Source organism: Zosterops lateralis (assembly GCF_965231275.1).
Source record: "Zosterops lateralis genome assembly, chromosome: 7".
NCBI lineage: Eukaryota > Metazoa > Chordata > Aves > Passeriformes > Zosteropidae > Zosterops > Zosterops lateralis.
The window spans coordinates 22,917,331-22,939,254 of NC_139767.1; the positions used below are offsets into that span (position 1 = coordinate 22,917,331).

The 21,924-nt window shown below is 59.1% G+C and overlaps 2 protein-coding genes across 5 annotated transcripts in view; both read left to right on the forward strand.

Annotated features, from left to right (window-relative positions):
- The window catches only part of NHEJ1 (non-homologous end joining factor 1), a 42,660-nt gene extending 37,844 nt beyond the window's left edge, over positions 1-4,816 (forward strand). Inside the window, exons 6-8 of one of the 4 annotated variants that reach the window (XM_083865810.1) lie at positions 3,424-3,541; positions 3,787-3,890; positions 4,175-4,377. In XM_083865810.1, the coding sequence (XP_083721936.1) occupies positions 3,424-3,541; positions 3,787-3,890; positions 4,175-4,255 (303 nt within the window). In that variant the 3' untranslated portion in view covers positions 4,256-4,377. Of the gene's footprint in view, positions 1-3,423; positions 3,542-3,786; positions 3,891-4,174 lie in introns of all 4 variants that reach the window. The other 3 variants (XM_083865808.1, XM_083865809.1, XM_083865811.1) reach the window with 3 other exon arrangements.
- A 4,762-nt stretch (positions 4,817-9,578) lies between these two features.
- On the forward strand, positions 9,579-19,496 carry IHH (Indian hedgehog signaling molecule; the record flags this gene model as incomplete). Its single annotated transcript, XM_083865836.1, has 3 exons — positions 9,579-9,881; positions 15,399-15,660; positions 18,713-19,496. 3 exons carry the CDS (start codon positions 9,579-9,581, stop codon positions 19,372-19,374), a joined length of 1,227 nt encoding a protein of 408 aa, XP_083721962.1. The 3' UTR covers positions 19,375-19,496.
- Between the last annotated feature and the right edge of the window lie 2,428 nt (positions 19,497-21,924).

A 21,924-nucleotide genomic window follows, 5' to 3' on the forward strand; every position in this document is an offset into this window, starting at 1 on the left:
CTTGGCAGTGGTGCGGGGCCCCAGCAGGATCCAGCCTACCTACAAACCCGTCCTGGGCCAGGGAAAGGTGATGCTTCTGTGCTGGTGGCATGGTGCTGTGCTGGGTGATGTGCCCCTTCTGCTCATACTGTCAAGAGGACATCCAAATTGCTGTCCCTTTTGCCCCCTTGAGAAGGGAGTCTGGGCAGGGGGTGTGTAAATGCAGAGTGCCTTGGAGATAGATTCTGTACCATGCCCACCACTGACCCTTCTGCATCTCTGCACTGGGGTCCAGCCCTGTAGCAGAGCCCTCTGGGTTGGGGGTCACTGAGTGAGGCTGCAGCCCAGCTCCCTCTGAGCTGCCCCTCCACACCGTGGGGATGTCAGTGAGCACTTACTCTCAGTGTGAGGTTGGGCACCTGCCCCCCTTTGCTGGGCATCTCCCCCTGCCCCAGTCACAGTTCAGGGTGTGCTGTGGAGTCTCCCGTGCCGCTACCGCAGCCTTGAGTCCCTCCTGATACTGGGGCATCCCACTTGGCCTTGTGGCCAGGTAGTCATAACAGGCCAGACAAGCCATGCCAGCTCCTGAGGCATCAACTCCCTGGTGCCCGGCGAGTTGTGTGGGGCAACCCAGCCAGCACTCCCCCAGCTGCCAGATCTCTGCTTGAGTAACTCCCTGGACCTCAGACATCATGTTTATCCTGGAGATGGGTAATCAGGGAAAAACAAATCACCAGAGGCCAGGGCTGATCTTGCAGTGGGGACAAGTTGTCTGCAGCAGGGTTCAGCTTGGAATGGAGCAGTGGGGCAAGGAGGAAGGGGAAAATCAACTGTTGCTAGGGCTTGTCCCCCGTCCAGCTCTTTAGGGGACACTTCGTTGTCCCTCTCAGCCTTCGGGGCCATCAGGTGGCGAGTGACTGGCACAGCACGCTCTGCTCCCTGCTGAGTCATAGCTCTGCAGGGAAATGCTTCCAGCTCTGGTTATAACCCATTTCCCTCCGGGGCTGTGAAGCGCAGCCTCCCAATCCCGCCGCGGGCCAGCTCCGGCCACCCCGTGGCCCTGAGCCCGCGGGCTCCAGCCGCCGGGAGGGGCAGCGGCAGGAAGTGGCCGCTGACTCCTGAATTCCATCCTGGGCTTGCTGGAGCTGAGCCTTTCCGCAGGCGTAGGCAGCAGGTGCCCTGCACCTGCAGACCCCTGTGCCACCCCGGATGCCCAATCCCCCCCCGGTGGCACTGGGCACTCTTCTCCCAGTGCCTCCCCAAGGTGCCACCTCAGTGGGGGTGTGTGCGCTACTCTTGGGGACACTGGGTGCCTGCCAGGGACACCATGGGGACACTGTGCTGGCTCTGGGCAGCTGGGGCTGAGCACTAAGTGAGCAGCTGCCCTGCCCAGATCCTTCTTGAATGTTGTGAATTGGAGCAGCCTGAGCAGCCCTGGGGCTCGAGGCACATCCCAGGCACAATCCTAGGTGGGTTGGAGTGGAGGGGATTGGGCAGCACCTACACCCGGATGCACAGCCTGCCCCACTGCCCTGGCATTCCCCAGAGATCTGTTGGTGGCAGGGAGAGGGGGTGTGCACCATAGTAGTGGCACCCAGAGCTGGCTGGCTCTGCAGGAGACTCCACTACCCTCCTGGGGCACTGACCCACGCAGTGCTATCTAGTACACTTTGCTCACTTCATTGCCATTCCTGACTTTCCTGGGAACTGCTGTTTGCTTTTCTCTGAATTATGACTCCAGCTTGTGCCTTTGATCTGGGCTGTGTCAGCCACCCGTGACCAGGCCCTCTTTTACCTTTGAAGTGCAGTCACCTTCCCAGATTGGATGCTGCTTTTGCAACCTTGGGTGCAACCCTGGCTCTGTGGGGTGAGACACACAGAGCATCCTTGGGGTGCCTGAGGTGTTCAGCATCCCTCCTCCTCTCAAGGACCTTGTGATGAGCCAGAACAGCTAACAGCTCTGAGGCTGGACAATGAGGCACTGGGAGGTGTGCTTGCCCAGTACCAAGCAATCCCAGGCATGCTGGTGGGATGCTGGTGGGATGATGGCAGCAGAGCATCATCCCGTCCAGTGGCAGTGGGCAGGGACAGAGGGGATGACCTGTATAGCAGCTGGTCAAAAAGCAGATGTCAGTGCCATGCATTTCCTACACCCAAAGGACCTTTCATGCCTGTGACTCCAGCAGAATAGATGAGACCTGCATGGAAAGTGTTTGTCTGGGCACCAGCCAACCCATCCTGGTATCAGTGCAGTGAGAAGGGCTCAGCCTACCTATTCTGCCACTGGGAAGCTGGGGTCAGGCTTTGGACTCTGGCCTTGAGTGGGTCTGAGTGTCCCCATCCCCTCCCCACTTTCCTGGCCCAGAGAGGATCCTACCTTATCTGTTACACTTTGTTCTCCTGCTGTCTGGGTGTGGAGCAGGGCAGAGATTAGTGTGTTCAGACCTTTGACACACACACACACACACACACACACACACACACACAAACACACAGAGCCACATAATCAGCCATGCATGCACCCACAGCCATGTTCATTTGCACATTGCTGCACACACAGCCCCTATGCACGTCATCATGCTTACACTCACCTGCACTTGCAGGTCCACTCTGTGCCCCACACCCCCCTGCCAGCACCCCTTCCAGGGCACGTACGTACTTCCCAATCCTTGTGCATGTTTGTTTGAGCACTGTGAGCTGTGTTATTTTCCCAGTGGAGTGTGGCACTTCCACAGCCTGCCAAGATCTCTCATGGGCATCAGCATGGCCCAGCAGGAAAGGTGGCATCCCACTGGCAAGGGGTGCAGGCAGGAGGAGGGGGGCTTCCTGTGTCAAGTCTGGAGGGATAAAAGGGTGTGCAGTGAGGCAGGAGCTCTTTTGGCAGACTGGGAGCAAACCTGGGCATCCCTCATCTCACTGTCACATCATTTTCACTTTCTGTGGGGCCACCAGAGATGTCTTGTGCTGGAGGCTGTGGCGGCAGGCAGGGGCTACCTGTTCCCACTTCTTATTAGGTCATGTCCCTGCCCAAAGCTCACTGTCCATATTGGCAAGCCCATGCTGCTCCAGGCATGGAAGCCACAGCCCTTCCAGAGCGATCTTATCTCTGGGATTTCATGAATGACCCCAAAGCCTCTGCAGTCTGCCTCTCAATGGGAAGGCAACCCACTGTCCAGAGCAGGTGTACAGGAGTGTGCACATGTGTGTGTGTGTCTGTGTGTGTGAGTGAGTGTGTGTGTGTGCACAGCTGGGAGCAGCCACATCCCACCCAGTGCCAGAGCTGCCTGTTCCCACAAACTCTGCTGCAGTCCTGCTCTAAAACAGATGTATCCTGACAGGCAGAGGGGGGCACAGCCCCTTCTCTGCCCCACAGCAGCCCCGTGGCAGGGTGACCTGGCAAGTGATTTCCTGGCAGGGTGATGGTGCCTCTACTTTTTCCCATAGACCTTGCCCCGGATCTGCAGTGCAGGAGAAGGGCAGGCGTTTGCCTCTGCTCTGCAGCAGCTCTACACTGCAGTGACACAGCAGGAGGCCAAGCAGGCTCGGAAACGGCGTTGCTCTGGTGAGGAGCTCCTTGTCTCTGGCATGGGGAGCATGTGATGCAGCTCTCCTCTCGACTGCTCAGCCCCATTTCCTGGGTTAAGGGAAGTGTGGCCCCGGGTGCAGCTCACCCCATGCAACAGCCACCCCCTTCACTTTCCCCCCATGGGCTGGGCTCCCAATCCAAGCATAATTCCTAGAGTGGGTTTGGGCAATGTTCCATAGTCCCTTATTTCAATCCCAAATTGCATCTTTTTGTGATATCAGAGGATGACGTGAAGACAGCATCCACTACAGAAACCACAGAGCATCCCCATCCACCTGCTCCATCCCAGGAGGATGAAACAACATCTTCCAGTGAGAGAACCTCAGTGAGTGAAGCTCTAGAAAACCTCTCTTTGCCAGGATGGGGCCCACATCTCCTTTCCCTCCTCTCATCTAAGCACTGTGCCCATCCAGGATGGGCTAGGAGTCTCAGCTTGGTTCCTAGCCCATTCTACACCATGCCTCCTGACTGCCGAGTGTGTGATTGCACATGTGTATATATTTTGCACTCCCACAACACAGATGACAGGAATGTCACTGCTTGCACACTTGCACACATCCTACATGACTCCTCAAGGTGGAACTGACACTGCCTCCTCTTTGTTTCCAGCCAGCCTCCTCCCCATCTCAGAAGCCCCGGCTGCCTGCAGCCAAGGCCAAGCCAAAGAAGGCAAAAGGGCTCTTCAGCTGAGAGATTGCTGCCAACCTGCTGAGGTCTCTGCTTCCCCCAGCATCCAAGAGAGAGAGTGCAGAGCACCCATGGATCGTCTGCCTCTTCTCTGCATCTCCTGGTGGGCCCTGACCTCCCCTCCCAAGATGTCTTTAGTTGGGGAGATGGAGCTCCTTTCTTCAACAGTGTTTCAGGAAACAGCTTTTCTAACTCTTCCCTGTTCCAGAGTTTGTCCAGGCTTCCTCTCATGGCAGAGCCAGTGCTGGACCAGAGAGACGTGGGAGAGATCCTGCCAGTGGGTGTGGGACAGCTGTGGCTCTGGCAGAGCTGTGGGGTTTGGCTGCTCTTGAGTGGGTATTCAATAAAGGGCTGTATCTGGGTGAGATTCCCTCTCATGCTCTGTTCCACCAGGCCTGTAGTGTCTAGGAAGGGACATTGCTAACCTCTGTTGTTGCTGGGTTGTCCTCAGGCCAATCCTGATGTCCCAGGGGCTTGCAGTGACCTGGACAGTGAGGTCACAGCAGCTCATTGCTGTGGCACAGCACACAGCTCCCAGCCATGCTGTGCCTCACCTTGAGTGGAGTATGTGTTTTGGGGTATGCCCAAGGATGGCACAAGAGGATGCCCAGATCGTGGGGGCACAGCATGCTGAGGGGGCTGCAGCCCATGTTCTTGTCCCATATCAGCGTACACACCATGTGCTGGTGCCTGCAGAAGCAGGCTGGCAAAGGCCCTGGATGGGCTGTGGGCCACCCTACTTTTGCAGGCACCTCCACCATAGTTATTGGGCAGGTGATACAGGGTTGATCCATGCTTTGGCCTCCAAGGAGCAGGAGACAACCAACACTGAATGCTGCCAGGCCTGGGAGTAGGTTACAGATGCTCCCTGGACACAAAACACCACTTCCATCCCTTCACACTCACTCCATCCATCCATCCATCCATCCATCCATCCATCCATCCATCCATCCATCCACTCCTGCTCTCCTTTTCCAGCCCCTGGGTCCACATGCTTCCATCAGGGCTGGGACCCCATTCCTGTGCTCTAGCCAGGTCCTAAAACAGCAGGCAGAGAGCCAGGAAGCAGGCAGGCTGCAGCCAGTAGTGCTGCTCTCCTGGGACAGGGACCCATGCCCCCAGCTGCCCTGGTCCCTGGGGCTGGGCCAGCTGCAGTCATGCTGCCTGTTCTCCTGGGCAGCAAGGGGGAAACAAAAACATCCGGAGCAGTCCCTGTGTCTGAGGAAGGGGAATGAAAGGCCCTTTGCTGGGCCACAGCCGACCAGTCCCAGGGCGAGTGCAACCAGTTGCTTTTTATATTTCCTTTCTGAGGGAGCAGCATGCAGGGCAGGGTGGGTGGTGAGAAGGGAAACCTATGGGATAAGGAGCTTGTGCTGACTGCTGTAGCTTACTGCATTTTCCCGTCTGCAAACATCTTATCTTGGCAGCTTTGAGTCTGCCTGCTAGGCACTTGCCTCCAGGGAGAGTCCTGCTACTAGCTGAGGGGTAGGACTGGGCCAGCAAGAGCTTAGCAGCTTAACAGTTTCCTGTATCTTCTGTTACCAGGTTGTCCCTGGTGCAACCTCTGCTCCATCCATATGGACTCTATCTCAGGCATAGGAGCTGCTCTATTGCAATCCTGGTCTCAGCTCTATGCTGGCTTGGGGTTTGTGCTGTTGCCCTGTGCCTGCCAGCATGTTCAGGAGGAGTGCTTATCACCCCAATGAGAGCATCCAGCTTGTCTATCCCCTTTGGGTCTGAGGAGACATCACTGGGAGAGGCCGGGCTGAAACAATCCCAACCTGGCTGTGCCAGTGGCTGGTGGACTCTATAGAGGAGGAGTGGGTGGTGCAAACCAGCACCTGCATCCCTGGGTCATTCCTGTGAATTACTGTGTCTCTGCTTCTCCCTGGGGTACTCAGTCCAGGGGAGCCAGTCCCAGGGATGCTGTTCATCAGCCCCGTTCTGCTGCTAAGTCTCTGTGGAGTGTCCAGCAGCCCTAAAGACCTGCTGCAGGGACAGATCCTGTTCCATTCACCCCTCTCCCAAGGCAATGGGAGGTGGGGATGCAGAAGCATGGCTCAGGGGTAAATAAAAGCAGGAGAGTGAAGACTGTAGGAAAAAGAGCTTTGCCAATGTCCCCCAAGGAACCGCAGGGACCCTGGCCCTCAGGACTCCAGCATGGGGCCACCGGTTCCTCCCTGGCCCAGGCTGTCGCCAGGTCCGGGGAATGTCACTACATATTGTCTCATCCTGTCCTGCTGGGGTCTCCTTCACTGTCCCCACCCCCTCCTCCCTGGAGCCAGCTGGATTTGAGCTCCCGACACACATTAAAGGCCACAAGTTCGGCCTCGGCCTCCATAAATTTGATTCCATAAATATTAGTTTTCGCAGGGTTTAATGAAGCCGTTATGCTGGGCACGGCCCAGCACCCCGACCCGTGCCCTTAATAAGGGCTCTGTGGCCTCGATTAAAGGGACCTTTCAATCGCTGTCAAGTATTTTTAGAAAAGGAAAAGAAAAAAAAAGAGAGAGAGAGAGAGAGAGAAGAAGACGACCAAGGCAGCGAATAGGGAAAGGAAAATCCCAAAGCCGTCCAGTGCAAAAATAGAGAAATAGCACCACCTAGACTGCCCGTTCACCCTGCGCAGCGCCCAGCTCCGGGCAGCCCTGGGAGCCCAGCGAGGGGTGTGCGGCATTCTGCATTGCCGCTCGGGGCAGGGACAGTGGGATGCGCTGGTGGGGAGAGCCGAAGGGCAGAGGAAAGAGGCACTGGTGCCCTATCGGAATGCAGGCAGGAACAGTGCGTCCTGGCGTCCAGGCTAGAAGTCCCAGAGGTGCCCGAGAGTGACCGAGTGTTGAGGGAAATGCCATGTGATACAGGCACAGACGTTGCGTCTCTCCCACCTCCACTGTAACAGCAAGGGTCCCTTCCCAACAGTTGGCCAAGCAGGAATCCCCCTCCCCGGGGGGATTTTTCCCCCTCAAACACTGGTTATGCCAACCCTGTCTCCAGCTGCCTCCCCATACACCCAGTTTGGCTACCCTATTGTGCCTGGTGTCCCTGTCCCACTCGGCACTATGTGCCTGCAGGCTTTGCCTGGCAGGAGAACTGGCTGACGTTGGGAATGGTGCACGGAGAGGTGATGGACTCTGCACCCAGCAACAGGCCACTGTCACTGCACAATGCCACGGCTCCTGCATGGGCAGGAGTTGCTGTCACCACCAAACCCAATGCCCTGCCTTCCAACCTAGGTCTCCATGGGACATGAATATTGTTACTAGCAAGGGCAGGGCAAGGGCTGTGAGCCTGGAGCTCCTGGGAGGGGGACAGCAGCTTGTGACATGCACACTGCATGCTGGCAGGCTTTAGAAGTTATTTGGAGGTCTGAGTCTGTGACAATCTCATTCTTAGGGAACCTCTCCCTGGGGAAGTGCTGCAGCCTCCAGATGCAGTGCTATCCCAGATCGTCCTGCTTCACAGTCTTGTAATGTGCAAAGTGGGAAGCTAGGCTCCTTTTGTTGGGAGTACAAACCACCCTGGAGAATCCTGTGAATCTAGTCCAGGGTACAGAGGGTCTAATTTTCCTGTGCTAGTGATGCACAGAGAGTTGTGTCCCTTCTGCATCCCTGAGAAGCGAAGGGCAGGGGTGGAGAATGGTGCTGTGGTACCTCCTCTCTGCTTTCTCTGCTGATGCTGATCAGGATGTTCTATTGGAAGGATCAGCCAAAGAAGTGTAGAAGTGGGGTGGCCTGGGGCTGCTGGCCAGGCACCTTAGCTCCATCACGTGCAGGAGCAATGGGACAGCTGCATCTTACCATCCTGCTCAGTGGCAGGTCTTCACAGAGGCTCTGGGCACTGGTTTTGGGTATGCAGTGTAAAAACCAGTACAAAAAACTGATGAACTATGGCTACTGAGTATGAAAACCTGATGAAGACACCTCTGACCAGCTGCACTTTGCTTGCAGCTTCTGCAAAGGAAATGGTCTGCTGGGGGCATTAGATAGCAGCATCCCAAGTCTGTGGGTGATGCTGGCTCCCCAGCCTGCATCTCTCTTGCCCAGGTTGCTTGGTCCTGCTGAGAGCAGCAGAGTCCTGCTGAGAGCAGCCCTACAGCCAGAACTGGATGTCTGGCTGTGCTATTCCAACCTGACTACTGTGTATCCCCTATGAGTGACCTGTGCCCCACACTCACGGAAGAGTTGGTGAGGGAACATCATTCCTGAGAGAGTTTGTGTGTGTGTGGGCATCCCAAGGCACTGCCTCACCTGGGAAGATCCTAGAGAACCAGAGGGTGTGCAAGTGGACCTGTGTGGGACCCCTCCCCGGCACACAGCTGGGGGAGAACCGGGGGGGGGCCCTTCAAACCCTCGCTCCTGAAATCAGGGTGTTATATTTACTTTCCCCTTTTGGCAGCTAGAAGGGGAAGCCCATCCCAGCCCCTCATTGTTGTCTCAGCGAGTTAATCAGATGCCATAATCCTGTTGTGGAAATATCGGGCCTCCCTGGAAACAATGGGGAGCGAGAATATTGTGGTTAAATTTCAACCAGCTGCCTCCCTGCTCTGTTTGATCCCCGCCCGCAGGCCCGGGCCCCTGGCGAGCAGGCGGCGCGGCGGGGGCCGGAGCCCCGGGGGTGCCACCCCGCGCCCGCTCCTCCCGAGGGAGCCCCGCGGGACGCCCCGCCAAGGGGGGCGAAGGGTGCGGGCGGGCCGGGCGCGCCTCGGGGCGGCGGCGGGGCTGCCCCGGGGGGCAGGTGGCGGCGGGCACCCCCGGAGGGGTGGTCTGCGGGGCTCGGTAGGGGGGAGGAGGCTGCGGGCGGCCCGGGGCAGGTTCCACGGGGAGGAGGCGAGAGAGGGAGGGCGCTGGGAGGCTGGGACACGGGCAGGGTGCGGTCCTGGCGGTTCCCGGTCCCGGATCTCTTCAATTTCCCCTCTCACTCCTGCCCGGGGAGCGGAGGCAGCGGCGGCTCCGGCTCCGGCTCCAGCCTCGCCGCGCTGACCGCCGAGTCGCAAACCGCGGAGGGCTCCGGCAGCGCCGAACCCCGCGCCCCGCGCCCCGCAAGCGGCCGCTCGCCTGCCAAAACAAACGGCCCTTCGCTATTTATTGCCGCCGCCGGGCCACGGCAGCTCAGAGCGGGCCGACGCCAGCTCGCCGCACCGGGCAGCCGGAGCGCACCCGCGCCGGGCAGCCGCCGCGCCCCGCCGCCGCCGCCGGCACCGGCACCTGCCCGCCGGCTGCGCGCCGCATGGGGAGCCCCGGGCCGGGCGGCGGGAGCGGCGGCCGAGCCTAGCGGGGACCCCGGAGCCACCGGTGCCCCGGGCCGCCCCGGGGCCGCCGGGCGCGCCATGAAGCCGGCGCGGCTGCTGCTGCTGCTGAGCGGGTGCGCGCTGCTGCTGGCGCCGGCCGTGCGCGGCTGCGGGCCGGGCAGGGTGGTGGGCAGCCGCCGCCGCCCGCCCCGCAAGCTCATCCCGCTCGCCTACAAGCAGTTCAGCCCCAACGTCCCCGAGAAGACGCTGGGGGCTAGCGGCCGCTACGAGGGCAAGATCGCGCGTAACTCGGAGCGCTTCAAGGAGCTGACGCCCAACTACAACCCCGACATCATCTTCAAGGACGAGGAGAACACTGGCGCCGACCGGCTCATGACCCAGGTACGGCACCGCTGCCGCCCGGTTCTACCCCCGCGCCGGGCATCTGCGGGCACCGGGGCTGCCCCGGAGCGCCCCGCTGCCCGCTCTCCGGGGACCGTGTGGGCCCCGCGCTGCGGCTTCCCCGTCCTGCCCCGGGCATCCCGGTGCCGGCTCCGGGCTGCCGGCGCGCAGCGAGTGCATCTCCCTTCGCCGGGCGCTGCAAAGCTCTGCCCCTTGGGCTGCGCTGTGCGCGTCGGACGGCACGCCGCGCCTCGGGACGGCAGCACCCTGCTCCCGGAACCGGCAGCACCTTGTCCCCGAGATAGCAGCACCCTGCCCCGCTGCTCCTCGGAGCCTGTGGCATCCGTGTCAGGCTGCACCCAGAGGAACGCCCTGCGTTGCTGCCCTCAACTCTCATCCCGCTGGCTCCCAGGCTGGCATAACCCTGCACTCCCAGCTGGCAGCAGCCGGCCCTGGTGCCCCTGAGCTATGCCACACTACCCCCGATCCAGCAGCATCCTCCCACATTGCCTCGATCCAGCAGAGCTGTGCTGCGCTGTTCCCTGGCCAGGCAGCACCCTGCCCCACGCAGCCATCCTGCCCTTGCCCCCCTACTCTGCCTCCCCACTGGCAGAGCAGGCAGCCTGCCTGTTGGATCCGAGGGACAGACCAGAGCCCAGTGTGCTGGCGGGGAGGAGAGCAGGCTCCAGGAGTGCTCTTGCTGACCTTGTCCCCCCTCTTCCCGCATGTCTCGTGTGGGATGGTGAAGGGTGCTCAGTGGGAACTGCTTGCTGTGCTCAGGGCTGGGGACAACCTGTTACTGCAAATGCCGTGTTGCAGTCAGCTTACAAGTGTCCTGGGCTGGCAGGAGGGATGGGGGGGTGGACGACACAGACGACAGCAGAGGAGGGGGGGTGATGCTGGACGAAGGTTACTCTGTGTTTTAATATTGCCAGGAGAATGCCTGAGGGTTTCAGGAATGCAGATAAGGAGCCGCACGGCCTTGCTAAGAAACCTGGCCACCAGCCTCAGCAGGGTTACAGCCTGAACGAGCTCCTGGGGGAAGCAGAGGGGAGCTGGGACTGCCCTTCTGACCACTGCACCCCCCGGTCAGGGGTGGGCAGGTGGGTAAACATGAGTGTCTCTGATGGTAGACACTGAGTAAGGCCCTGGCCAGAATTTCTGACCAAGGTGCTCATAACATCGGGAGGAGAAGTTTCTTGGGTGCTGGCTTGACAGCTCTGCAACCCTGTGTGCCTGCAGAGCAGGTCCCTTAGGGCAGGAACCCTAGTCCAGGTTGGTTTTCAGGCTGGGGACTGTAGCAGAGGGACCAGGATCCCCTGCAAGGCAGCAAGCTTGGGGAGTTAAAGAAGTTGTGGTTGCTGGTGACTGAAGCCCTGGGGCTGGGCTGTAACCTGCCTCCCCTGGGGAACAGCTTCAGGGATATTTGAGGAAGCAGTGAGCTCCTCTGGTCCATGCATCGGGGAAGTGGATGACATCATTGGAGGCAGGAGAGTGCTTCTTGCTGTGTTTTCTCCTGAGAGTGCTCCCACCACCTTCTGCAACCCAACCAGTGCCCCTCAGCACACCTGGGGGAGGGAGATCTCCATGTCCCGCATGCCAGCCTAACATTTCATGCTGTACCACTGCCTTGTGGACAGAGTACCTAGAAACATCCTGGTCTTCTTGGACTGCACAAATGAGGGCTCTTACCCCAGCAGGGTCCCTGACCACCACACATCCATGCACAAATGGGTACCACTGCACCTTGGGCAGCTCTGCAAGGAATTGTTCCTCTTGCTATGGAGGTGGCATGATTTCTTGCTGCTATTCCACAGCCCTCTGGGATTGTCCTGTGGCCCCTGGCTGTGGGAGATCCCCCCAGATATGGGAACTCTAGTGCTGGCACCATGTCTGTGTTGCTATGGGTTGGGAAAGGCCATTGACCCAACTCCTTGTCCCTTCCCCCAGAGCACTGGCTTTTACTGCTGTTGACTCACTTCAAACCTGTTTTCTTTCCCCAAGTCCAAGGGTCTGGGTGTCCCAGGCAGCCGGAAGATGTCGCCTGCTTAGAGGAGTGGGTAGTGCTGCTCTCTGCCCGCCTTTCCTTTATCGTTTCATCTTCCTCAAGAATTCCAGTGTGTTTGCTCTCACTGGTCCCACTCGGAGGTGCTGAGATAAGGCTGGAGGCAGAACCCGCCTCACCTCTCCCCAGCAGCCTGGCCCAGGAATGCCATGGGTCCCCTGCCCCCATGGAGTCCCAAACCCAGCCTCTCCCTACCCCAACCATCATCCCTTGCAGCCACTGCTTGTCCAACTGACACCGAAACCATCCAGGCAGTGGTGAGGAATCTCTCATGAAGACCTCGGGGTAGGACTTTTGGCTGCCTTTGGGGGAAGCCTCACTTCAGGAGGAGATGCTAGTAAAGACCCCTCTTCTCCTGGCCAAGCTCTGGACATGGGAGTAGTTGTGGCCAAGCACAGTCCATTCACAACCCCTCTGCTGAGACTGTGGTCATACCTGAGTGTCTTTCTTACTTCCCCTAAGATGACTCTGGGGTCCCTGCCGACTGCACCCCATCTTAGAACTTCACCCTGCTGCCTTCCCTAAAGTGATTTGGCTTGCCCCACAAGACACAGTTCTGTCCTGGTATGGACATAAAAAGGGAGATGCAAAAGTTGGGCGGAAGGTGGATAGAACTTCTTTGCTCAGCCCAGCCCAACATCCCCATGATCTTCACCATGGGGTGCATGGGACAGCAGAGCCACCAGCTTAGTGTGGTCATATAGGGCCCCATTCTGCATGTGAGCTGGGGGTGTCTGGTCACCTGCATCACCACAGGGACAAGCTGTGCGCTCCCTGCAATCATCGTTGAACACAGAGCCCATGGACAGTCCATGTTTATGAGTTTTCTGGTCCCTGCCTACCTGTTCGTGCAGGCAGCAGAGCCCCTGGGCAGGCAATGCCCATCCCTGCCTATTTCCTGCAGCTCATATGTGGTTTCTGACCATTCCTGCCTGCTCCTTACCCATCCTTGTCCATCCCTGTCTTTTGTTGTCTTTTCTCTGCCTCCTGTGCCTGCTCCCTGCGCATTCCCACCTGCTCAGCCTTGCTTATCATTGCGTGCTCCTTATTTATTTTTGCTCATTCCTGTCCGTTTCCTACTCTTCTTCCCTGCCGATCCATGGTTGTTCCTTGTCCGCTGCTGCCCTGCTCACCAGTTCCCCACCCGTTAGTACCTGCTTCCTCCCCGACCTGCCTGTGCCTGCCTGGTCCTTGTCCATCGGTACCTGCTCCCTGCCGGTCCCTGCCGGTCCCCTCCCGCGCTCTGACACCTGCTGGCCACCGATGGCACCGGCAGAGCCGGGGACGGTGCTCCAGGCCTCTGCCTGACGCTGTGCCTGCTTGGGGGAAGAGGCTTGCACAGTCTCGTTGTTTTTGTGCGTGCAGGATGCCCCTGGAGGACAGAAAAGCTGGCATTGAGGGTCGGAGGGGTGCCCAGAGCAGGGTGCTGGCATGGTAATGGCAAGGGAATGCCTGAAGTGATGGCTGGGGAATGCAGGGGATTCCCTCATTGCTTCCAGTGCTGAACTCCCTTACTGTAGGGTCCCCGGTGGGGCTGGGGACCTTGGGAACAGCTTGTCACATGTGCCAAGTGGCACCACGGTGGTGCTGGACGGGGACAAAAGTCACTCTCCTCCCTATTCCTCCTCCCCTCACCTAGCAGGCTGTTTGTCCAGCACCTTCTTGGCTTATCTCCCCACGCCCAGAGAGCTGTGGGATGACGGCAGACCTCATGTGGGGCAAAGGCCTGCCTGGCACTGCCCTTCCCAGGGCCTGGACCCTGCCAAGTGAGAGCAGCAGCATCCACCTTCCTAGGATAGGAGCAGGTGCTTGGGGATAGGGTGAGGAGCTACATTTTTGGTTCCTGTGGAGGCAGTGTTGCATTTCTGAGGCTGGGGATGTAGCCATCATCAGGTTTTAAAGCCGTGGCTTGCTGTAACTGTCTCAAGACCCATGGCATACTATGGTGGGGAGCTCCAGTACTGAGCTGGGCATCATGCAAAAATGTCCCCAGCAGTGGCTGGTTTTTAAGTTGCTGTCCAGTCATTTCATTTAATGCTTCCCAGGACTGGCTTTGCACATGACCATGAATGCTCTGTCCTCTGCCTTGATTTTATGGGGCTCCTTGTTTCCTGGGGAATGGCAGTGAGAAGACCACTGGAGTCTCTTACTTCTGTGGAGGCAGAGCTCTCCCACCCAGCAAGCACTGGGTGGTGACAATGGGACTCCTGATCCAGCTGGATGCCTCAGAACCATCTGTACCTGTAGCTGTGAACCTCAGCCTTCGGAGCCAATGTAAAAACATTCCAGTCTCTGTTTGTCTTTTTAAAGTTGCCTTAAGATTTATACACAGTTTCATTTGGTGTGATTCTTAGGGTGTGCTGTGCAGGGCCAAGAGTTTGATCCTATGGGTCCCTTGCAACTCACTCAATTCTATGGTTCTTCAGGATCTCACAGAATCTCCTTTCTGGGCTGCATAGCTCTAGTCCATTCACCTGGTTTGTGTAGGAGCTCCCACATTCCTTTTCCTACACCTTTTCTATCTCTCCTCCATCCCTTTAGCAGCAGGGCAAGGGACCAGAAGCTGGGGCTGTACTTTTGCAGGTCAAGCACGCAGAGTTTTGGTCTTTCCTTGACCTTCAGCTGTAGCTGGGGGATGTGGGGCAGGCAAGATAAGGCTGGGAGGACAGTGTAAAACAGGCATTTGGGGCTGACATCCCTCTGCGTGCTGGAGAGGACTGCCACAGGTGCCTACTTGCATGTGTGAGCTCCGTGGCCACGAGATCTGGGGCTTTTAAGATCTGCTGCTGTTCCTCAACCCAGGATTTTCAGCCCTTGTGCTGCACAGAGGGGAAGGCTTCACTCCACATTCTTTCTGTTCCAGCTCTTGGGCAGCTTTGGCACTTCCCACAGGAGCAGAGGGTGGCTGAAGCCGTGAGGCTGCCCAGTGCTCTGTCCTTGTTACACAGGACTTGAGGAGCCATACCATGTGCTGAGGACTAGGCTACATGTTTCATTTGTGCCTGGAGACAGCTCTAAGGTCCCTGGGACCTCCTCCCAGCCAGGAAGCAGCAGGATTGAAGCTCCTCCTGTCAGATGGGAACTGCTGGGGTACAATTAGCACAGGGCAGGTGTTTGGTGAGCAGAGAACGTGTTTTAGCCCAGCCCAGGTTGCGTTGCTGAACAGGCTCTCAAATGAGCCTGGAATTGAGGGAGAGAGGGAGGAGAAGGGTGCCCTTTTGGGTGCACACTCCTCTGCCCAAAGGTGGGGTATCAGGCTCTGCAGGAAGTTTGGAGAGCATGGGATAGACAAGGCACCTCATGTTCTCACATCTTCCTCTGCTGGACCAGCCTCCAAGGGCCTGAGGGTCCAGGGAGGCTTAATGGAATCATGGTGGGATGCAGCCTGCCAACCAGGCAGCTAATTCATCCCTCCAAAAGGCTTTTACTGACCCTGTCCCTCTACCCTACAGCGCTGCAAGGACCGCTTGAACTCCCTGGCCATCTCTGTCATGAACCAGTGGCCAGGGGTGAAGCTGAGAGTGACGGAGGGCTGGGATGAGGATGGGCACCACTCAGAAGAGTCACTACATTATGAGGGCCGAGCTGTGGACATCACAACCTCGGACAGGGACCGCAACAAGTATGGCATGCTGGCTCGCCTGGCTGTGGAGGCTGGCTTCGACTGGGTCTACTACGAGTCCAAGGCACACATCCACTGCTCTGTCAAGTCAGGTAAGTCTGGGGTGGGGGGCAGTGAGCGGAGCTGGGGGCCAGATCCCCTCTTGCAGCATACCCGGGAAGCCTGGCTGGCTAGGTGGGGTGTTCCTGCAGGGGGTGCCAGTTCTTGCATCCTGATTTTTCTATCTGGGTCAGACAGTCAGGTGGAGAGTGAGTCACACACCTGTGGCCAGCCAGTACAATGGGGCAAATTCCCCATATGGCTCCCAAAAACCTACTTCTTGATCTACCCTTACTATTCTCCTCTTTTTCTCAGCCCACGTCCCTATCTTCCCCAGCCTAGCCCTCTGTCGCACCTGTCTCCCCTGCCTCTGCCCTTGCAGTCCTTTAGTGCCCATGCTCAGCCTCATGCAGCCCTGCCCTGCTCCACTGCTGGCTGCTTTTGAGCTTCTGCTGTCGCAGCAGCATCTGTGCATCCCTGCCTAGCGAGGGATGGTGTCAGGGACATCCAGACCGGGACGGGCCAGGGTACCCTGGGATCAGCTCTCGGCTGCGCAGCACCACCTGCAGAGGGGAGCAGAGCTGGGCGGTGCTTTGAGGGGTGCTGTCGTCGCTGGTGGTGTTCGCTTCCTCCTGTGCGGTGCAGTGGGGGCGGCGGGGTGGAGGACGGGGAGGAGCTGCTCTCAGGCCCTGCCCGTGGTCCGGAGGGGGTTACGTGGGGGGCAAGCTCCGCCGCGGCCCGGGAGGAGCGGCCCTGGCCGGGATGCGGCTCCGGCCGCGCTGGCTGCGGGCTGCAGAGGGCAGCAGCGCCCCGCGCACCGCCGGGAGGGGCCGCGCTGTCACCACGGGCTCTGTGGGGAGGGCTCTGCCTGTGCGCGGGCTTGCGGGACACAGAGACAGCCTCGGCGGCTGCGGGCACACAGAGCCCGTGCAGCAGGGCCGTGCCTGCACACGGAGCCCTCGCACACGCAGACACAGGGCCGTGCCAGCGCACACACGCCCGCACCCGCCCGCACTCCCGTGTGCCACGCACCGCGCGCGGCGGGGCCGGGGCCGGAGTGCCTGTGCTGCCCCGCGTCTCTCGGCCCCGGGCTCAGTTCCCACCGCACTGTGCCTGTCCTACTGCCCTAGCCCGTAGCCAGCGGCTCGACAGCCCCAGACGCCAGGCGGGCCCCCCGCGCTGACCCGCTCCCCGTGCTGATGCCAGGACGGGCACAACGCCGGCCGGAGATGGACGTGGGGCCACCGCGCCGCGGAGAGGGAGTGATGCACCCCCGAAGAAGAGGGACAAAACGTGGCCGGAGGACCAGGACTCCCGTGCCCCGGGGCACCCTGTGGGGCTGGCAGGAGGAGCGGGGCCAGGCTCCGAAGCAAGGACCATGACCCCATGACCATGAGGCTGGCCAGAGGAGTGGGGCTGTGCCCCTGGAGAAAGACAGAGGCTTTTGAATCCTGGGATGCTCCCCTTGGACCAGCTGAAGAGGGATGCCATAACCCAAGCAGCAGATTGGGGCCCTGAGGCCCTGAAGGGCTTCTAGAGGCTGGTCATATTCCCCTCACTCTGCAGCAGCTCCTCAGGGCTCTGGAACCCCCATATTTATCCCCAAGGCCATGAGCAACCCAGGATTGTGTGGTGGAGGCTGTGGGGTACACATCCTGATCCCCTCAAAGCTGTGTACAGAGGGCAGCCGGGCTGCCCCTGCCTCTTAGTAAATGGCTTTTATTTTTGTATGGATGGCCACATGGCCTGTTGTATGTATTGTGTCTTCTCGGGTCCTTCCCTGCACCCACCTACCCCTCTGTGCCCAGCACCTTTGCCATCCACTTCTGCCAGGCACTCCTCTCACCCTCATGCAACCCCTCCCCAAGGCTCTGCTGCCTGCCAGGGCATGCAGAGTGCAGGATTTGGGACCTGGCCTCTGGGGCAAGGACAGGGCAGACACTGCACCTCATCTGAGCAATAAAAGGATTCTGTCCCAGAGATGGATGCCTCTCTTCATGGGCTTGGGGGCTGGGATTTGGCTCTGCCCAACCTGGGGAGTGATGGGGGCAGTGCCATTTGGGTGGAGACATTCAGGGATTAGATGAGAGAGCTGGGAGAGGGCCCTGAGAGGGAGCTTAGAGCTCAAGGATGGAACAGTGCAGAGCTAGGAGCAGGACCCTGAGGAGAGATACCACTGGCAGAGGGTGGGAGAGTATCATATAGACACTAGGGTGGGAGTTGCTGGGACCTGGGGGAGCACTGCTGCTGGGGTAGCTAACCACCATTCCTGGGGAAGCCAGGGTTCCCCTGCTAAATTCCAGAATGGGCACCTGGTGACACTTCATCTGGGGAGGTGTAGGAGACTTGTGCCACCATTCCAGGAGACAAGCCCAAAGAGTTTGGGTCCCTTACCCTGTGGCAATCACTAGGGAAGTCCTACCTAGGGGGCTGGTAGCTTTTGCACAATGATGGCCACAGGTTGTGACAACTCCCTACAACCCAGAGAAGCAGGAGCTGGCTGGCATTGGTGGTGCAGGGGTGAGCAGGTGGGCGAAGGGAGCAGGACTGCAGCATGGGGTGGAGGGCTGCTGCAGTGCTGGGAAAGGGTGCTGCATCCTGCACTGTTCTTGCAACATCCTCCCAAGCAGTAGCCAGGACCAGCACTGCAGGGAACAGGGATGCTGTGGCGGTATGTAGGGTGAGACCAGGCACTCTGCTTCTCAGCCTGCCACTGTCTCAGGGCTCTGCCTCTGCTTTTTCAAGCTTCAGGTGCCCCCTGATAGTGTTTTGCACATTTCAGGCTGTGGTTTGTGGTTGTGCCCCACTTCCCCTGCCTATTTTGGGGCTTGGGACCTGGCTCTGTACAGCAGGCTCAATGCCCTAGGACCATGCTGGAGTCCCCAGGTGCCACCTCAGGTGATGTGGTGGCTGGGGGATGAGGTACCTGGGGGAGATTGGTGGCCAGGGGTGTGTAGGGGACAAGCTCACACTGGTGATGCCAAGGGCAGGGTTATGCCAAGGGCAGGGTGGGCCAAGCCAGGCAGACTGGGAAGGTGTCTATGCACAGTGGAAACGAGGGTCTGGCTAATGGGTAACCCTCCTGTCCTCTCTCTCCCTGTGCAGAGCACTCAGCCGCTGCGAAGACGGGGGGCTGCTTTCCCGGGCGGGCACTGGCAACGCTGGAGGACGGTGCCCAGACGCCACTGTGGGCACTGCGCCCAGGCCAGCGAGTGCTGGCAATGGACGGGGCAGGCCGGCCCACCTACAGTGACTTCTTGGCTTTCCTGGACAAGGAGCCCCGTGCCCTCACCACCTTCCACGTCATCGAGACACAGGAGCCACCGCGGCGCCTGGTCCTGACGCCCACCCACCTGCTCTTTGTGGCAGAGAACGCCTCGGCGCCCACCGCCCACTTCCGTCCCATCTTCGCCAGCCTCGTGCGCCCGGGACATTTCGTGCTGGTGGTGGCCGGGGAGGGCGGCTTGCAGCCTGCTGAAGTGGTGCGGGTGTGGGACCGGAGAGATGTGGGAGCCTACGCCCCGCTGACACGCCACGGGACACTGGTGGTGGACGGCGTGGTGGCCTCGTGCTTTGCTCTGGTGCAGGACCAACAGCTGGCACAGCTGGCCTTCTGGCCACTCCGGCTCTACCACAGCCTAGTGGGGTGGCCAGGGGTGCAGGGGGATGGTGTGCACTGGTACTCAGGGCTGCTCTACCGCCTGGGCAGGCTGCTCCTGCCCCCTGACAGCTTCCACCCACTGGGGATATCCCAGGCGGAGAGCTGAGGGTGCACCACACCCACAGCCAGCACAGCTGGTGGAGGTGGTGGCTGCAGGGTGACTCACTGGGGGCCAACGCCCCCACCCAAAGCTGGGTGCCCATGGGGAGCTGCCTCCAGCCCTGCCTGCTTGGGGTACAGCCACCTCCTGGTTGGGGGGGGGGCACCAAAGCTCCATGGTGTGCCTCCTCCATGTTCACCACCCCCTCCTCACCCCCTGTTCCTGGGGACAGGAGGGAGGCATGAAGGGTTTTCCCCCGGGACAGCAGGTTGCCCCCGGCTGGATCCACATGCTGCTATGTGTGTGTGTGTGCAATGTGTGTGTGTGTGCGTGCTGAATTAGCTGATGGTGGTCTGATAGACGAGTGGGAGGGGAAAGAGGAGAGAGCCCTGGCTGCTTTACCGGGGCTCCCAGCCTGTCTGCACCTAGTGGGGAAGTTTTGGAAGAGGGGTCCAAGGCCCTTTGCTAGGCAGCCTGGCTGGGAAGGCAGGAAATGCTATTTCCACCTCTGGGACATGGCAGCTGGGAGGAGGGTGACCCAGGTACTGGGACTGTGCCTTGTCCTTAGCCCAGGTGCAGGGGGCACCCAAAATAAGCATGGGGGGAGGGGTGGTCTGGCACAGCTCTGGCATGAGACCTCCGATTTGGTGACACAAGTGCCACTGAAGTGATAGACTGGGGAGTGAGGTGCTGAGCTCTCCCCAAAGCCAGCATCAGAGCCACCCAGCTGCGCATCCTTTGGGGCTGCTGTGACAGCATGGGGCACTCTGGCTGGCAAGAGGGGCTGTGGAGGCAGATACATGGGCAGAAGGCATAGACACACTGGTAGGAGCAGGGGTGGGGAGGGTCAGGGCTCCAACCTCAGCCTGCTGGAGCCTGAAGAAAGAGGCAGAGGAGAAAATCTTCCCAGCATCTGGCCTTGAACTGGCTCAGCCCAAAAGCCTTTCCCTGTGTCAAAGCTATAAAAACTCCTCAAGCTTCAGACCCTGGCTGGCCTGACCTCCCCAAGCTCCCAATACCCCAAACCCTCAGGGTAATTCGTTGCTGCTCACCCACTACTGGGACCTGGGGAGAGTCTCATCAGAGCTGCAGCCACATTTCCCCCACTCCAAATCCTAGCTAGAGCCTCAGCCTCCCCTAGCTCGACATAAGTGGAGGGGAGGGGGCTGGGGGAGGCTGTGACCCATGTCCCCCTGTAGCATCACGCGTCTTTATTTATTTATCTGCTCTTTGTATGTACCATAGATGGGAGGCAGCGTGGGCGCGTGCAGGGTGAGACAGAAGTGCAGGGTGGGGGTGGGTGGGAAATCGTTTGGTTGGGGGGTGATTTTTTTTTTTTAAACAAAAAGCAAAAATTATTTAAAGATTATTTTAAAGCACAGCTTCTATGGTGATTGTTGTCCAGGATGAAGTGAGGGAGCGTGAGTGTGGCCAATGGCAGGTGTATTTTTGTCTCTTCACTGGATGTACCTCTCCTGGTTGGGGGCGCAGCCCAATAAATCCATTGTCTCCCTGGCAGGAGCTCTGAACTCTGGTGTAGGGAGGGCAGGCAGGGATAGGGGGTGCTTACTGCTCCCATTGTTAAAGGGGAGGCAGGGCTAGAGGGTATCACGTGCTTCTCTAGGAGCAAGATTTGGTCACCCCAGTGGCCTCCACCAGGAAGGATGATATCTCTGTCCTCACTACTTCATTCGTACCCAGGGGAGGCGGGCAGCTGGAGGCTGTGGGATTGTCCCAGTCCACATGGGACCAAACTGTCATTGGAGCCACTTGGAAAGTAGGGCAAGTGGGGCAGGATGTAGTAATGACAGCCACTGTGGGACTGCCAGGGATACCTCTCCATCCCAGTCTGGACTCACCACCTCAGTGCCTGTCCATCCTTCTGTGCCATCCCCAATCACGACAACACCCACTAATCCAGAAGATGGAGCCTGTATCCTGCAGACAGGTTTCCAGTGTCACTAGTGTTAGTCAGTGCTGTCCCTCACCCCTTGTCCGCTTTCTCCCCTCTCCAGCCCATCGCCATGCCAGCAGAAGGAAAGTCCACCAGCCAGCACCCCACACACCTCTCTGTACACACCCTGCCCCATCTCCAAGCTGCCCTGCCACGGTCTCCTGGGCCATGCTGGGATCAGGATCTCCCTAGGGCTTTCCCTGGACCCCACAGCATGGCAAGTGTGAAGCAATTCGGCAGCAGGCTGTCAGTGAGGGCCCTCATCACCGGGCTAATTTAAGAGCTTTGCAAGGCGGCAGAGCTAATTTAATTAGGTTCTTATTACAGAGAAGGACAAATTGGTCCCCCGAGGGGGCACGGGGTCAGGCTTTCGAGAAGTGCTTTATGGAGTGAAATTTCAATCAGGCTGTTGCCGCAGGCAGGGGGAGCCAGAGGCAGAGCATGCATAAGGAGAGGATGTGCTCTTTGGGGTGCCCGCTCTGGGAAGTCATCTCCACGTCTAGGTTTTTAGGGAATCGGTGAGTGTGGGGGAAGAATTCTTTGCCCCATTAGGAGGTTGCTGCAGAGTATATGGCAGCTGCTTTGGGATGGACATGGACGCA